At 30.6% G+C, this 14,778-nt stretch overlaps 1 protein-coding gene across 10 annotated transcripts in view; it reads left to right on the forward strand.

Annotated features, from left to right (window-relative positions):
- LOC129907616 (putative fatty acyl-CoA reductase CG5065) overlaps positions 1-13,488 on the forward strand; it is a 64,488-nt gene extending 51,000 nt beyond the window's left edge. For all 10 annotated transcript variants that reach the window (XM_055983901.1, XM_055983900.1, XM_055983903.1 and 7 more), the window contains 10 exons: positions 1,527-2,435; positions 4,767-4,883; positions 7,673-7,777; positions 7,847-7,990; positions 8,048-8,182; positions 8,245-8,365; positions 8,434-8,733; positions 8,794-8,926; positions 8,998-9,255; positions 12,235-13,488. In XM_055983901.1, coding sequence (XP_055839876.1) covers positions 2,232-2,435; positions 4,767-4,883; positions 7,673-7,777; positions 7,847-7,990; positions 8,048-8,182; positions 8,245-8,365; positions 8,434-8,733; positions 8,794-8,926; positions 8,998-9,255; positions 12,235-12,382 — 1,665 coding nt within the window. In that variant the 5' untranslated portion in view covers positions 1,527-2,231 and the 3' untranslated portion in view covers positions 12,383-13,488. The remainder of the gene's footprint in view (positions 1-1,526; positions 2,436-4,766; positions 4,884-7,672; positions 7,778-7,846; positions 7,991-8,047; positions 8,183-8,244; positions 8,366-8,433; positions 8,734-8,793; positions 8,927-8,997; positions 9,256-12,234) is intronic.
- The last annotated feature ends 1,290 nt before the right edge of the window (positions 13,489-14,778 follow it).

Raw genomic sequence — 14,778 nt, forward strand, 5'->3', positions numbered from 1 at the left:
GAAGAAAGCAGTGTTCGCCTTAAAGGTTTATAACTTGACTAAATAATGGAAGGATTAAGGTCTGATCCTTAGTGGTTTAAAGACTTTTTACTCGACCAAACAATTAAAAATCTAATCGAAATCTATTCCAATACAAATTTAGTCACTGCAAAACCAATTGGAGTTTGAGGAGATTTCATCGTAGTCTAAATTATAAACTAGACTATGAAAACTGAAAATGTTTTGAAAATCCAATAGATTTATTTTAACCGTTTGCTTGCTCCCAATAATCTTAAATAAAAAATATTTATGTAATATCCAAATTTTTGTTTTTCTTTTTGAAATCCTATTTTTCAGTTAGTTTTTATTTAAAAATTTTTCATGAAATTGAGCTGAAAAAGTGAATAGGCGTGAGACATTGTTATTTAATAAAAATATTTTTCCCACCTACAATCAAAATCAAATCCCAGTCCATTCAGATCTGAAAAAAATATATGTTGTATATTGAAAAAAAAAAATATATATACACTCCTGCTCAAATTTAACGCACATCATATTTATTTTACAAAAAAGTCCTACTATTACTTTATCTCACAGTATCGTGGTTATTTTCTCAAATAAGACAGGAGTTAGCTTAAATTGAAGGTATGAAATAAAATGTTTGTGGGGAAGATTTGGAGAGGTATGCTGAAGTCTATCTGTCAACCCGCGAACCTTTTAGAGATGAGTCATAAATTTTCATGGGGTAAACTCTGCCTCACAACACCTACGGAGTTAGTGAGATCTCCTAGACCTAATTTAAGTCCCCAAAGATACTTGGCTGATATTCTCGAACAGCATGCGGTTCCAATCACCCCTAGATTTGGTCCACAAATCAGTCTGATGCACGATAATGCATGCTAGAGTGGTTTGAGAATATCTTCATGATTAAAATGTGCCACCTTTGAATTGACCACACAGATATCCGGATGTAAATTCAATAGAACATGTCTAGGAAATGTTGAAAAAAATGCATTTGCGGCCGAAATCCACCTCCAAGCATTCTTCATTAACAGAAAACTGCAGTGAAAGAAAAGTTACAACAAAACCTTCAAAACTTAATTCGTGGAATGAATAGACGACTCCAAATTACCATATGCGCTAGAGGAGACAATGCCAAGTATTGAAAAAAATTATTGGAAAGAACTGTCACGCGTTTCCATTTTTTTAAATTTTTTTTCTTAAAAAGACAAAAATTATTTTAATATCAGTTTTCAGACCTTGAATTGCTAAATTTGGTTTATCTTTTTTTTGGTTAATAATACTGTTGCAATTTAGCATTTTTCTGACTTGCTAAACAATAAGCAAACACAAAAAAATACAACAAATAATTTTAAAGCCATTTCAAACAAGATGCAGGGGTATAACTAAAGAAAAAAAAAGTGTGCGTTAATTTTGAGCAGGAGTTTACATACATACATAAGTAACCTATATAATTTAATACACTTTTTTTTAATAGCAATGATATAGCACAATAATTTAATCTACAATTTTTATTTTACTTTCAGATCTCTTAAAGTATGCTAGAGATTGTTGTTGAACTCAGCGTCTAATTTAAGCAACATGGAGCATTTGTTAGATGCGAAGAGAAAATTTCTATGTAGTTGATGAAAACTTTTCAAAAATCTAGAACGATTCTACTAAACAATAATTAAATTTATAAAATAATTCAATGTTCAAACGAAAAACCAAAAACACGCAACAATTTCCATAAAACAAAACAAACAAACAAAAAAAAAACATTTGGAGCCTATTCTTTAAACAAAACTTCAACTGACATATAATAATATTCTAACTCTCAATAGCAAAATCATTTTCTTCCGCATTTCTTCCACTCAATTCCAATGAAACATAATGTCACAACTTCAAATGATTACGACCAGTAGCCGGTAAACAAATTGAACAAAATTAAAATAGTGAATAAATAGAAATTTTTTGATATTACTTTAGTTATTGATTGTCTATCAAAAATAGTAGATCTTTAAATTACAAAAAGATACATAAATGCAAATTTTGAGCAAAATACAAAACGCATTCACACATTACATGCTTCCTTTATTAAAAACAAGATCTTAAAAAAGTAACTATTAACACAAACTTATCTGGATGAAATAATATTTTTTGTATGTACATATAAACCAAGGAAAAAAAATCATAAAAAACGACAGAAAAAAAACTTGAAGTTTTCATAAAAAAAGATACAACTAAACAAAATGGCACAGTCTTTAGTGGAAGTGGAAGAAAGTGGTGATCAGATTCTTCTGAATGGGGGGCCAAATATATTCAGTAGTAGTTCCAGTACGAGTTCTACCTCAAAATTGGATCATTTTATCGACGAGTCAAACTACATTCCAGTACCACAGTTCTATTCTGGCAGAAGTGTATTTATCACCGGAGGAACAGGATTTATGGGAAAAGTAAGTATTAAATTGCTAATATAGATCATATTGACCTATATCTACATAAATGTATGATTTTTATCTCAAGTTACAATTTGTTTTTAAGCAAGAAAAATGATAAGTTACACAAGAAAAAATGTATAAATAATTTTGAATAGGTTAAAAGTGTGAAACAACTATGTTTTAATGTACCAATTAACCCGTGGCGCAAAGCTTAGTAAGATGGTTTTTCATGTCCACTCTCTGGCGCAGAGCTTAGTAAGTTGGACTTTCCTACCCACCACCCTCTTGAAATTTTTGCCAGGAAACTGGGCATACTTTTTGAACATGATTAATTTGTCGTTTTGAGCTGATTTCATTCTGCCACTCCGCATAAAGCTATTTCAGCTTTCAGCACTTAATTTTGGAGAAATACAAGCTTTTCTATACCTAACTCTTCTTGAGATACCAAAAAGACATTTTCTATGGAATTCATGCCCGGAGAATCACCAGTAGTCGAGTAAAATTTAGCGTATAATTGGGCAAATAAGAAAGTTAAAAAAAAATTTCACCGCTCTCGATTACAACAATTTTTAAGGACCGTTTACTGTCATTCCGTATGAAAGCGTTCAATCTATCATCTTAGATTTTGCTCAAACTTTGTAGGGATGTTCTCTAAGACTGTAAGGAAGCAAATCCATGATGATTTAATTTAAAGTTGCGTGGTTTCCCCTCTACCCGCATTTAACTTTTGCAAAACGTCATTTTCATGTTACTACAGTTTTGCACAGGTTTTCTTTTTGCATAAATCGGGGTTGAAAAACGAAATTTGTGTGTTTTATAAGACCAGACGACCACAGCTATTTTAAACTTGTTATTTCAATGATCAAACATTTCTCATGCATTATGGATTATTCTGCTATCTCAGGGAAAGGATTTGGCGCTTTCTAAGTGCCAAATCCGTGGGGCGTGGGTCAGCCTTGGGTCAAGAATTTAGCCCGCCGATTTCGGCGGATTAGCTGCGGGTCAACTTCGGTTCAAGCCTGAATGTGGCTATTTTAACATATATATTCCTTGAACCAGTGCTAAAATTCAGCTATGCTTCCGATTTCAGAAGATAAAAGTTGCTGATCCACGGATTAAATATTTTTGTACAACTGGCCCTAAATAGTGTAAAACACCCATATCTATAAATTAATCATGTTCAAAAAGTTTGACCGGAAGAATGAAGTCGTTTATTGAATTTACGATTTTTTATTTTATTAATTTCCAAACAAATGAAGATATAACTTCTTAACAGGATCTTTCAATTTGTTTTCGTGAAAGAAAGGAATTCAATATGAATTGTATTTTTCCGATCCGAGAAAGAACTTAAAATTTCAAAAAAAAAAATCTGTGTGAGAATTTTACTTTTTCGGTTCGTACGGACAATTTTAAGGAGTATTGATATTTTTTGATTCCCGAACGATATTTTAGGATTTTTAACACAGAAATTCATTCGGTGCCACTGTGTGTCGTTTGAGTGTTGACATTGTCAAAATTGATGTCGATCTAGTAGGCCCGTCCAATAAGTTACTGAATGTGAGATTGGTGAAGCCATCTAACAATCTAAACTTATTAATATTTTTAAGGGTATTTTATTTTGTTGACAATGTTTTTCCTTAAATCTATTTTCTTTGGGTCATTTTGTATTGATTTTTGATATTCCAGTTGAGAAAATAAGTTTAAACCATACCATTACAAAAACACTACATATAAAGCAAGGAGCGGCTAGCTGTGTCATTTTGGTTCTCACATTTTCTCTTAATTAACACACCCGTTGCCGTTAGCAGCGCGACGTCAACAAGTATGTGTCGGTGAACGCGTTGGTGTAACCCATTAAGGCTATTTGAATAACCAACCACCGTTAGCCACTGCTACAAAATTACTATTTGATTTGGACACGATTTCTTCACGGCACTTAAATTAGTCATTTTCATTCCTGTAAGCCTTAACATTTACATACATACTAACATAGGCAATTGTGTAGTGGTCACGTCATTTTCTTATAATAGCATAGTGTTTTTTTATTTTTCATGAAAGTCTCCATTTTCCATTTTAATTATCTATTCAAAAAAATGATAGAGTTAATTATTATTAACTTTGCTGACAGTAGAAATTAGGAAACTGTAATATTATAGGTACTTGCTGCTTGTGTTGATGTGAGTGAGAATAACCCCTTGTGCATACTTGAGGGTTTGTGAGTAAAACCTTTTATAAATATAATCAAGTTGTATAGGTACCTACTTATTTTAAAACCACACAAAGAGTGCGAATATTATGGTTTTTATGTATATTAATCTTTGAAATAATTTTTTTTTTTGCTTTCAGGTTCTCGTTGAAAAGCTTTTAAGATCATGTCCAGACATAAAAAACATCTATTTATTGATACGACCTAAACGAGGTCAAGAAGTGTCGGCTAGACTACATGAGCTTCTGAATGCGCCGGTAAGTATTCTTCTTTATTTTAAATATCAAACGAATAACCACTATCTAGCAGATATTTGATTGCACAGAACAGATTGGTTTACCAATTCCCTATTTAATACTTACCTACTATTTACAGACCATGACACTAGTCTTACAGTAAATAAATGATCAATATCATTTAATTATATGTAGGGTTGCTTTTTTTAATAGGGGTTAATGACTAATGATAAACAAAAGGATATATCGAATATTTTGAACATGCGTTTTCATGTGAATAAAGTATAAATAAACCTAGAAATTAGAAGAATAATACGTAATTTATTGCGCGCTTAATATAAAAATAATAATGCATGCAATCACTTAATAATTCATTGTTTTAAAGTGTTAACAAATTATTGGCACCACATAAAATATTGCTGTTTATATAAACAGCTGAATTAAAAAATCGAGTGTTGAGTTATTGACGTCAAGCGTTTTGAGATAAAAGCTTTCTTTTACTAACAGAGATCTAATTAAACAGCCAAAATGAGTAAATAAAATAGTTCAACCAAGTCTAAACTTTAAATTAAATCTGAAAAACACCGGTCACTGTGGTGTATGCGTAACTTTTTTTTAAATAAATTTGTGTTATGCCCGTATGATACTTATTTTTCTCTTATTGCTTTAGAAAGATAAACAGAGCAAGTATACGCAATCAAACACAAAATCACATGAAGACTGTGTCAGAAAACAGTATGAAGAAAATTCCAAAAGCGTCAAAAGAAAGTTCTAAAAACGTACTAAAAAATAAAATAAATTTACATTTTACAGCCATTTTTCAGCTTTTTTTTTATTTACTTGCTTTAAACTGGACAGATAAATTAAAATTTGACAGATAATAAAAACAAATCAGCTCCAAATTGTCGAGGTACGGTCCTGTTAACAACGAATAGAAAATTTTTTTTTGTACAATGAACCAAACCACTCGTGGCTTTCAGTTCAAGCTGGCTCGCTGAGGTATAAATTAAAGAATGCTGCCTAAGATGGGAATCGAACCCACATCTCTATTTTATTAGTCAAGGTCTTAATGGACTGCACCAATAATTCCCAGAATTTCAATAAAAACTAACATTACTATGATGGAGAAGTTCAAAAAAGTTTTTTTTCATGCCTTTTGTCCATCCTTGCGTATGTGCATCAGTTTAATGGATAGATTTTTTTTAATTTTTTGTAGATCATATATAAGTAGTTTCCAAGACCGGTTTTTTTTTTTCTTGTATCTCCTCAGATAACATTTTCGAGGTGTTGTTCTATCGATTTCAAAATATGACGTACTAAAACTTTTTGTTATTTTTATTTAAAAACAAAAACTTTCAGCTTTTCCCGAATAAAATTTTTAACCGTTCAAATTAACATTTATAAATTAAATACTTTGAACGGGTAACGGTACAAAAATGTAACGCAATACCGACGCTACACCCATATTTACTGCTTCAGGACAGCAGGACGACATAACTTTGCACCTGTACCGCCACCGTATAACTTTCTGGTTTGTGAGCTTCTAAAGAAGACATTTTTTCTTAAATGGCTTGGATATTGTTTTTTTTTAATGTCGTTTTTAGATGTTCATTTATAATTTCTTATAAGTGACATATTACTTAATTTCTTTGAAAAATGTTATAAGTCGCTTGCTCAAACGAAACTTAATAACTTATAATTTGCGAATCGACAGAAAAAAATAAATATTTTTAGATATTATGTGTCTTCAAAATGACATTAGCACATTGTTTATATTATTAAAACTGCTTTTCGAGGCGACACGACATGAGCGTTTGCCAAATCGTTCGCCGTGAGTCGAACGTTCGACTCGCGAGTCATAATAGGGCCTTTAGAATTAAGATTCCTTATAAGACAGTTTGCGAAAAAAATAGTGAATATAAGAGTTAATGTTGAAATGAAATAATTTTAGCTTACTTTCAGCAAATGGCCCTAAAAAATTTGAATATTTCAAACGATTTTGGGTTCTTTTTTTTTGTATTTTGAATTTGTCTTCTTTCTGAGAAACCATGCGAAACACTTTAATACTTTTATATTAAGTGATTTGAAAGATAATATTCTTAATCAAAGAATCGTCGAAAACAAAAGCATTCATTTTTGACAAGAGACAAGAGAGTTAAAAATAAAAGTTCAAATTTACGCTATGTAATATTAAAAAAGATTGATAGTGAATATGTAATCAAATCGCTCATAAAATTGGAACAAAAATCATAAAATAAAAAAAAAAACAAACTCTTGATGTGATTTTAAATTTTATAATGCACTTAACGAATTTGGTGTCAATAAACAAGTAAAAATGTTTTTATCATTGCGAAGTGTCCGAATTACTTCTACTTTGCTTCTTATTATTTAATGATATTTTTACCGCAAGTAATAAGGTCTTAATAATATCTTATTTTAAGATCAGTTACATCTAATATTAACAATTTCATTGAACATTTTGAATACTGGCTCAGTTTCAAATCGAATGAGTGGAACTTAAATGTCCGATATGGAATTTGAAAAAAAGCACTGTCTTACCATGCCAAAGCTTCGGTGATGGGGCTGTTAAGATTAATCATTTCTGCTCTTTTTGTTTCTTGTGATGACGTAATGATAAGTGCAACAGTCAATTAACTGCCAAAGTAGGGCTTCCTAAATATCATTAAGGGAGCCTTAATGCTTTAGATTAGTATTAAAACCATTTCCAATTGATGTTTAGATTTCCTTTATCTTTAAACGTTGTTTCATAAAATGTACAAAATAATTCAATTGAATTTTTTATGTTTTAGCTTTTCGAATCATTGCGAAGAGACACACCAAAGGAATTGAGTAAAGTCATTCCAGTATCTGGAGACATTACATCAGAAAAGCTTGGAATATCTGAGAGTGATCAAGTAAGTTTTATCGAAAATACCAATAATTTGTACCAAATATTTTTAACTTGATCTTTTTTTCTTTTACAGAATTTACTGTGTAAGAATGTATCAGTTGTTTTTCATTCAGCGGCCACAGTTAAGTTTGATGAAAAGCTCAAATTATCAGTCACAATTAATATGCTCGGGACAAAACGTTTGGTGGAACTATGTCATCGGATGAAGTCCCTAGACGTGAGATTTTAGAACTACTTAAATAATGTTCTTTTTTCAAATACTTAATATTTATAGGCGCTTATACATGTATCCACTGCCTATTGTAATTGTGATCGAACCGATGTATCCGAAATTATATACGATCCACCCTATAATCCCGACGATATTATATCCCTTATCAATTGGCTTCCTGAAGATATGCTTGACAAGGTAACAAAATGTCTTAAATATAAATTTTGAAAGCTTCTAATACACCCAACATAATTATTTAGTTAACGCCTTCTCTGATTGGGAAACGTCCAAACACTTACACATTTACGAAAGCGTTAGCCGAACATATGCTACTCCAGGAAGCCGGAAACTTGCCGGTAGCCATTGTTCGGCCATCAATTGGTACGAAATAACTTTTCGAATCAAAATACATATAATTTGTTTTAAATTTTGTATTTTTTTTTTTTTAGTCATAGCAAGTTTGAATGAACCGTTCGCCGGTTGGGTGGACAACTGGAACGGTCCAACTGGACTCGTTTCCGCTGTTGCCAAAGGCCTATTCCGAACAATTATGTGCGAAAAGGACTTTGTCGCTGACATGGTTCCTGTTGATATTGTGATTAATCTCATGATAACAGCCGCATGGAGAACTGCTACAGCCAAACCAAATGGAATGACCATATACAACTGTTGTACGGGTCAGCGGCATCCAATAACATGGGGAAAATTCGTAAATCACGCAATTGCGCAAGTTCGAAAACATCCTTTAGGTAAATTCTTTTTTATAATGCCGTTACACTTTGGAATTGTTTTTAATGTTATCTAATTAGAGGGTTGTCTTTGGTACCCAACGGGAGTATTACGTATGAGTCGACCATTGAACACAATGCACGGATTCCTGGTGCATTACATTCCAGCGTATGTATTAGATATTCTCGCTAGACTAACAGGCAAAAAACCAGTGTAAGTATAAACATAAATTATTATATCCAAGCAATTTCTTATTTTAAAATTGTTTATTATTTATTTTATAGAATGGTTAGTGTTCAAAACAAAATAGCAAAGGCAGTTGACTGCCTTGAGTATTTTGCAACGAATCAATGGAGATTTAGAGATGATAATGTCCAGACTTTATTACAAAGTCTGAGCCAAAAAGATCGCGATAACTTCATTTTTGATGCAACAACAATCAATTGGGAGAACTATGTTGAAAGATATGTTTTGGGATTCAGAGAATTTCTGTTTAAACAACGCCCCGAGTCTCTTCCATCGAGTAGGAAAAATATGTTAAGGTGAGTTTAGTATATTTTTCAGTGTATAAATTTTAAAGTTCGAAAGAACATCCCAAATTTTTGATGCAAGCCCACGAAGGTTTCAGTGGCCTATAAAATAATAATAATATGAATCTGACAGAACATGTTAAGATAAGAAAAATTAAACCTGCTCCGATTTTGCATATACAAAAGTTTATAAATTTGAATGTTTTTATTAAATAGTTACATTGTAGGTAAATTCGGAAAAAAAGCTTTAATATTATTCATTAAAACAAATGAAAAATAAATTACCCAAAAAAGTCGCTTCTCAACGTGAAGTATTTTGCTATAGGTACACTTGGGCGTATACTTACTTTTTTTAAAGCTTCTTTTTTGGCTGCAACAATTACAGTTACGAGGCGTTCAGAATAAGAATGGGTCAAGTCCAATTCTCCTCTGGATTTTTTAAAGACTTTTAAATTAAGTGTTTGTTTTTTTTTCTCGAATAAAATAAAAGAAATGAATTCAGGAGCAGAACACATTAAGCTAATTCTATTTCTTTATCTACATTCTGTAACTAAATTCTGTTCTAATTCTTTAATCGTTTGGTAAAGCAAAGTTTAGGCTTTGTAGGTTAAACTGTCTCACAGCGAACAAATTTTCACTTTACTTGATGTATCTTTTAGTTGTTTTAAATACGTGCAAGTTCAATTTCATGTTATATTTGCTTAATAAACTTTATTTTTTGCCAAAAATATTTAATGCACATAGTATAATAAAAATTTTAGTTTCTTAAAGAGCACCAAAATTGGGTTCAGTGTTCAATTTTGTGTTGCTCAAAGAAAAAGGGACAAAATAGAGACTTCGCTTCACTTTAAGTGGTAAAACGAAAAGTTACAAAACCACAACAATATTAAAAGGACTTTTCGAACTTCATTAAAAAGACATTTGGACACATTGAGTTTTTAAATAAAAGTGTCAAAATAAAAAAAAAACAACGATTGCGTCCTTCAGCTTTTGTTTGATACAAATAACTTACACTTCAGGGAGTACTATAAACAAGAAAATCTTTATACATAGCACCTTTCTAATTAGAATCAAACAAAAAGCACACCCTCTCGTTAAAGGCCCAACTATGGGTGTGATATTTACTACGCCCGGGCTTAAAAAAAATTACATGTTAAATGCGACAACAACTAAGCAACTAAGCCCGAGAGACAAGGGTGTTGTTGCGTTGAACATGTAAATGGCTTAAACCCAACTGGGTTTTTTTTTGCTTATTTAGCCCAGGCTTAATAAAAACACACCTTATAATAGGAATGAACTCGCAAGACATTGTGTCAAAATCTAATGAAATGCTTTGTCATGTTACATGGTTAAAAGTAGCTCTTTTCCTTTCCGTAGGAAATTGGTTTTGAAATGGGTTTAAGTTGTCTATGAATGAGATAAATTTTTCTTAGAAGACCCAAAGTCACAGCTTATGGAACAACTACACATACGGCCCATCTAATCTAAGAAATTTACACATGTCGTGCGGCATATGCTTATGTGCATGTGCATTATTGTAGCCAGCCTTGTGGAATTACGTGTTCTCGCTCACTCACACATGCCATTTTGGATGGATGCGTTTTTGCATATATTTATTTACTTTATTTTGAAGCTGAATAATCTCGCAAAAAGTAACACTGGTCAGCAACGAAAGCAGGGCCATCATTTTCTAATGTATTTCGGAGTGTTGAGTTCCAATCTGAAGCCAAAACTTCTCAGGCCCGTGACGTTATTGTGAAAAACGCGTTTTTTGGGTCGGATTGCGTTCAATTACAAGAGCGGATCCAGGGCGAGGCGTGAGAGAAGGGCTGGTGGGGTGCACGAAAGATTTAATAAAACTGGATCCGCTCTTGAATTGAATTACATCAAAGTTAATTTTTTTTCTCAAAACTACTTATGCAATCTAATAACGTCATATTCAATCGCCTGAAATATATATTTTTTTTAATATAAATTTAACCTCAATTTAAATTAATTTCCTTAAAATCCTAGTACATATTATCATAGATACCTTCCCGTAAGAATATAGAATTAAGTGACATTTTTAAATTGTTCAGGAAACGAAAAAAAACACATATTCTAGTAAGGAAACTTATGGGTTGCATAGTTTTATTTTATCTCTTGTTTCATTTGCATACATGATAGTGCAGTGAACTCCTGACCGAAATTCCACATCAAAAAGTCATTTTCGACGGGAAGTTATCGACTTAATGAAATGGTTTCTTAAACCAAATTTCAGTTTGCGACTTCTGATTTGGATTTTAAAAAAGCAACATATTACGAAAAAATATAAATTTTTTGATAAACATCAAAAAGAACTTCATTAAAAAACTTCTTGCTCTCTGTATTTTTTTTTTTTTGACGACCAGTGTAATCAGAATAAATGAAAGCCATAGTTATCAGCTGTATACCTGGATACCTTAGGTATAAGGTATACCGAAAATTCTCTGATTCCTTTAGATTTTTTTTAGACAGAAAATGATTTGTTTCTTTGCTATTTTTTTAACATGGTTTACAACATTTTTGTTAGCTGTTTGAAAGCATACAATGGGCAGGTTCAGAAACGTTAGAGACTAAAATATAGTCAAGTTTCGCGTCTCTTATTGGTTAGCTCTCCTAAAAAATCCGTCTAATTTAGGCAATTTTATTGGAAAGTTGACTGTAAAGTAAGGCAAGAAAAATCTCCCTAACTCGATTTACTCGTTTACCTAAATTTTCGTTCAGAAAATGACGTTGACTAAATATTTAGTCCCCAATGTTTCCTGAATGAGCCCACTTACTTTCGCACACCTCGAATGAAGAGTTTACTAGAAAATGATCCACATGGGCATATTTTTCCATTTGTTTTATTTTATCTCTGAACAATGGGAAAGAGAAAATTTGAAAGGTTCACTGTAGCTTAAAATTACTTACTTTTGTCACTTTATAAAGAAAATTTCCAAATACATTTATATACTTTTCTTATTTCAGATTGTACTACCTACATCAATTGTCAAAAATGCTCGTGATAATATTTACGTGGCGCTTCCTCATGGCACGATCGAAAAAACTTAACGAGCTCTGGACAGCCTTTCTGCAAACAATTCTTAGAATGACTCGACTTTTACCACTCTTGTAATAAAAAGTAATACATATATGTAAATTAAACGCAAACAAATATTTATTTATAATTACTATTTTATTTTTCCAATGTTGGATTTTTTATATAATTAGGAGTGTTGTATTTTTTTAATTATGTAATTCAATTACTTCAAGGTTTGCACTTAATTTTGTCTTTGTTTATATTTTTACAAAAAAAAATTAAATACAAAAAAAAAAAAACATTTTTAGAAAAGTATGATAATGTAGTCATATATTTACTTATTAATACAATACATAAAAAAAGGAGAATAATACAATATTTTTATTTTTAATAAGTTTTTTTTGTTACGAAAATGTATAGCATACAAAAACAAAAAACAGAAAATTCTGTTAAACCAAATCCAATTTCTTTTATTATGCATTTAAAAAAAAAAAACATCATCCAAAACGAGGAATCAGAGTAATAATTAAGTAATAAAAAAAAAACATATAAAATTGTTCTTATTTAGAAACAAATAGAAACTAATTAACTACACATAAAGTGCTTGTTGAAAAAAAAATTATTAAAATAAAAGAAAAAATTCGATAAAAAACCAAGAAAAAAATCAGGAAAAAATTAAACAAAATCTAAATACTACTTATAAATTAATATTGACTAAAATATAAAATTAGATTCAAAATTTTTACATAAAAGTGAAAAATACTATGAATATGTATATTTAATTACATTATATAGGATTATTAAAATAATGACAAATTAAGTGAATAACTTATAAAATTATTTAAAAAACAAAAACAGAAAAACTAAAAAATCGTAGAGAAAAAAAAAACGGAAAGACGCATTCATTCCATCCAAATACAGAATAATAAACGCATACAATTTGCGTACACACAAAACAAATAAAAACACTTGAAAAATAAATTCTTTCAAAATAAAACGCTATGGGAAAATAAGGTATTTTGCAGATACAAATGTTTTATTGTACAGTTTATTGATGTAAATGCCATGCGGAGATCTAGGCTTACAATTAAATATAAACCACTTTCACGGTGTACACACGGGTTTGGATATACAAAGTATGCTTTTTCAATAACATTACGGACATGTATGTATAATAAAAATAAAAACCAACAATAAATAAATTGTTCGTTTTGTTTTTTTAGAATGTAATTATTATTAGAAAAATACAAGAATTATATTGGGTTTTAAAATGTATGCATATTATGCTTAAAAAAATTTTGTTGAATTTTCATTTATAATTAATATATTACTTTGTCTTTGAATGTACTCTTTAGTCTTGAATTTGCTTCGAGACTTCTTTACAGCTAAAAATCAATAAGTAAAAGTAACCAAAACAAGAGAACTGAATGTTTTTTTCCTCTGTTTCTAAATATTTTACGGGTATCGAACATACGTATACATAAGCCGTGGTTTCGTGAAAATTATGCACAGCAAAGGAATTTTTTTCACGGAAACACTTACACGTAAATCCAGATTTAAAAGCTTTTTTAAATGGATGTTATAGTGTGTCAATTATTTTTAAAATTGCTGAATTCTTATGCACATGCATACGGGATCAAAACCTTCAAAATAAATTTTAAAAAATATTTTCCAAGTTTCAATTCCGTATCTTTATGCGTATCCCTACGTTGCTTAATTTTTAATGTTTCTTTAACAAATATGCATAAATTACAGAGAGGCAATTTTGAAGTATTTTATTTATAAAAAGTTACTGGTAAATTTTAAAATTAAATTGGCAAATATTAGCTGCGTTCCTTTGGAAATATATATCTACTTTTTAATACTTTAAACTACTTTGATCTACTTTGCTATACTGAAAAAGTAGTTCAAAGCAGCTTTAAGTACTAAAAAGTAGATAAATATTTCCAAAGGAACGCAGCTATTTTCAGCACTATGAGGAGTGACAATTATTTTTACTGACTTAATATTATTCTAACTCTTATAATAGCACTGAAGTTACTTGCCAGTCTAAAAAGTATTCTGTGGAATTTTACATGTTTACCCAATTTTTAAGGAAAATACTTGAAAACAACTTGTTATTAATTTTTTGGTACTTATAGCATGGAAGCATTAATATCTATGTTGCGTTGGGTTTGCATAAAGATAGAGACTTGAAATTTTAGAAATTCTTTTTAAATTTATTTCGAAAGTTTTGAGCCCATATGCACATTAAAATTCAAATTTTACCAAAAATCTGTCGCAGCTCACATTTACTATGGTAGAAAAAAAATAAGGTGAAGTACTTCCCAATATGATTTTTATTTTACAGACTAGACTCAAATGTCTCACGGAAACACGACTACGAGATATTATAAAGGGACTTTGACAAAAACTGTTGAAATGATGTTATATTTTAATATCGAGATGAGGTAGATGTATCAGCAGCAGAGGTGTACGTTGAGTTGCCGGAG

The sequence above is a fragment of the Episyrphus balteatus genome, chromosome 1, assembly GCF_945859705.1.
Source record: "Episyrphus balteatus chromosome 1, idEpiBalt1.1, whole genome shotgun sequence".
NCBI classification, from domain to species: domain Eukaryota; kingdom Metazoa; phylum Arthropoda; class Insecta; order Diptera; family Syrphidae; genus Episyrphus; species Episyrphus balteatus.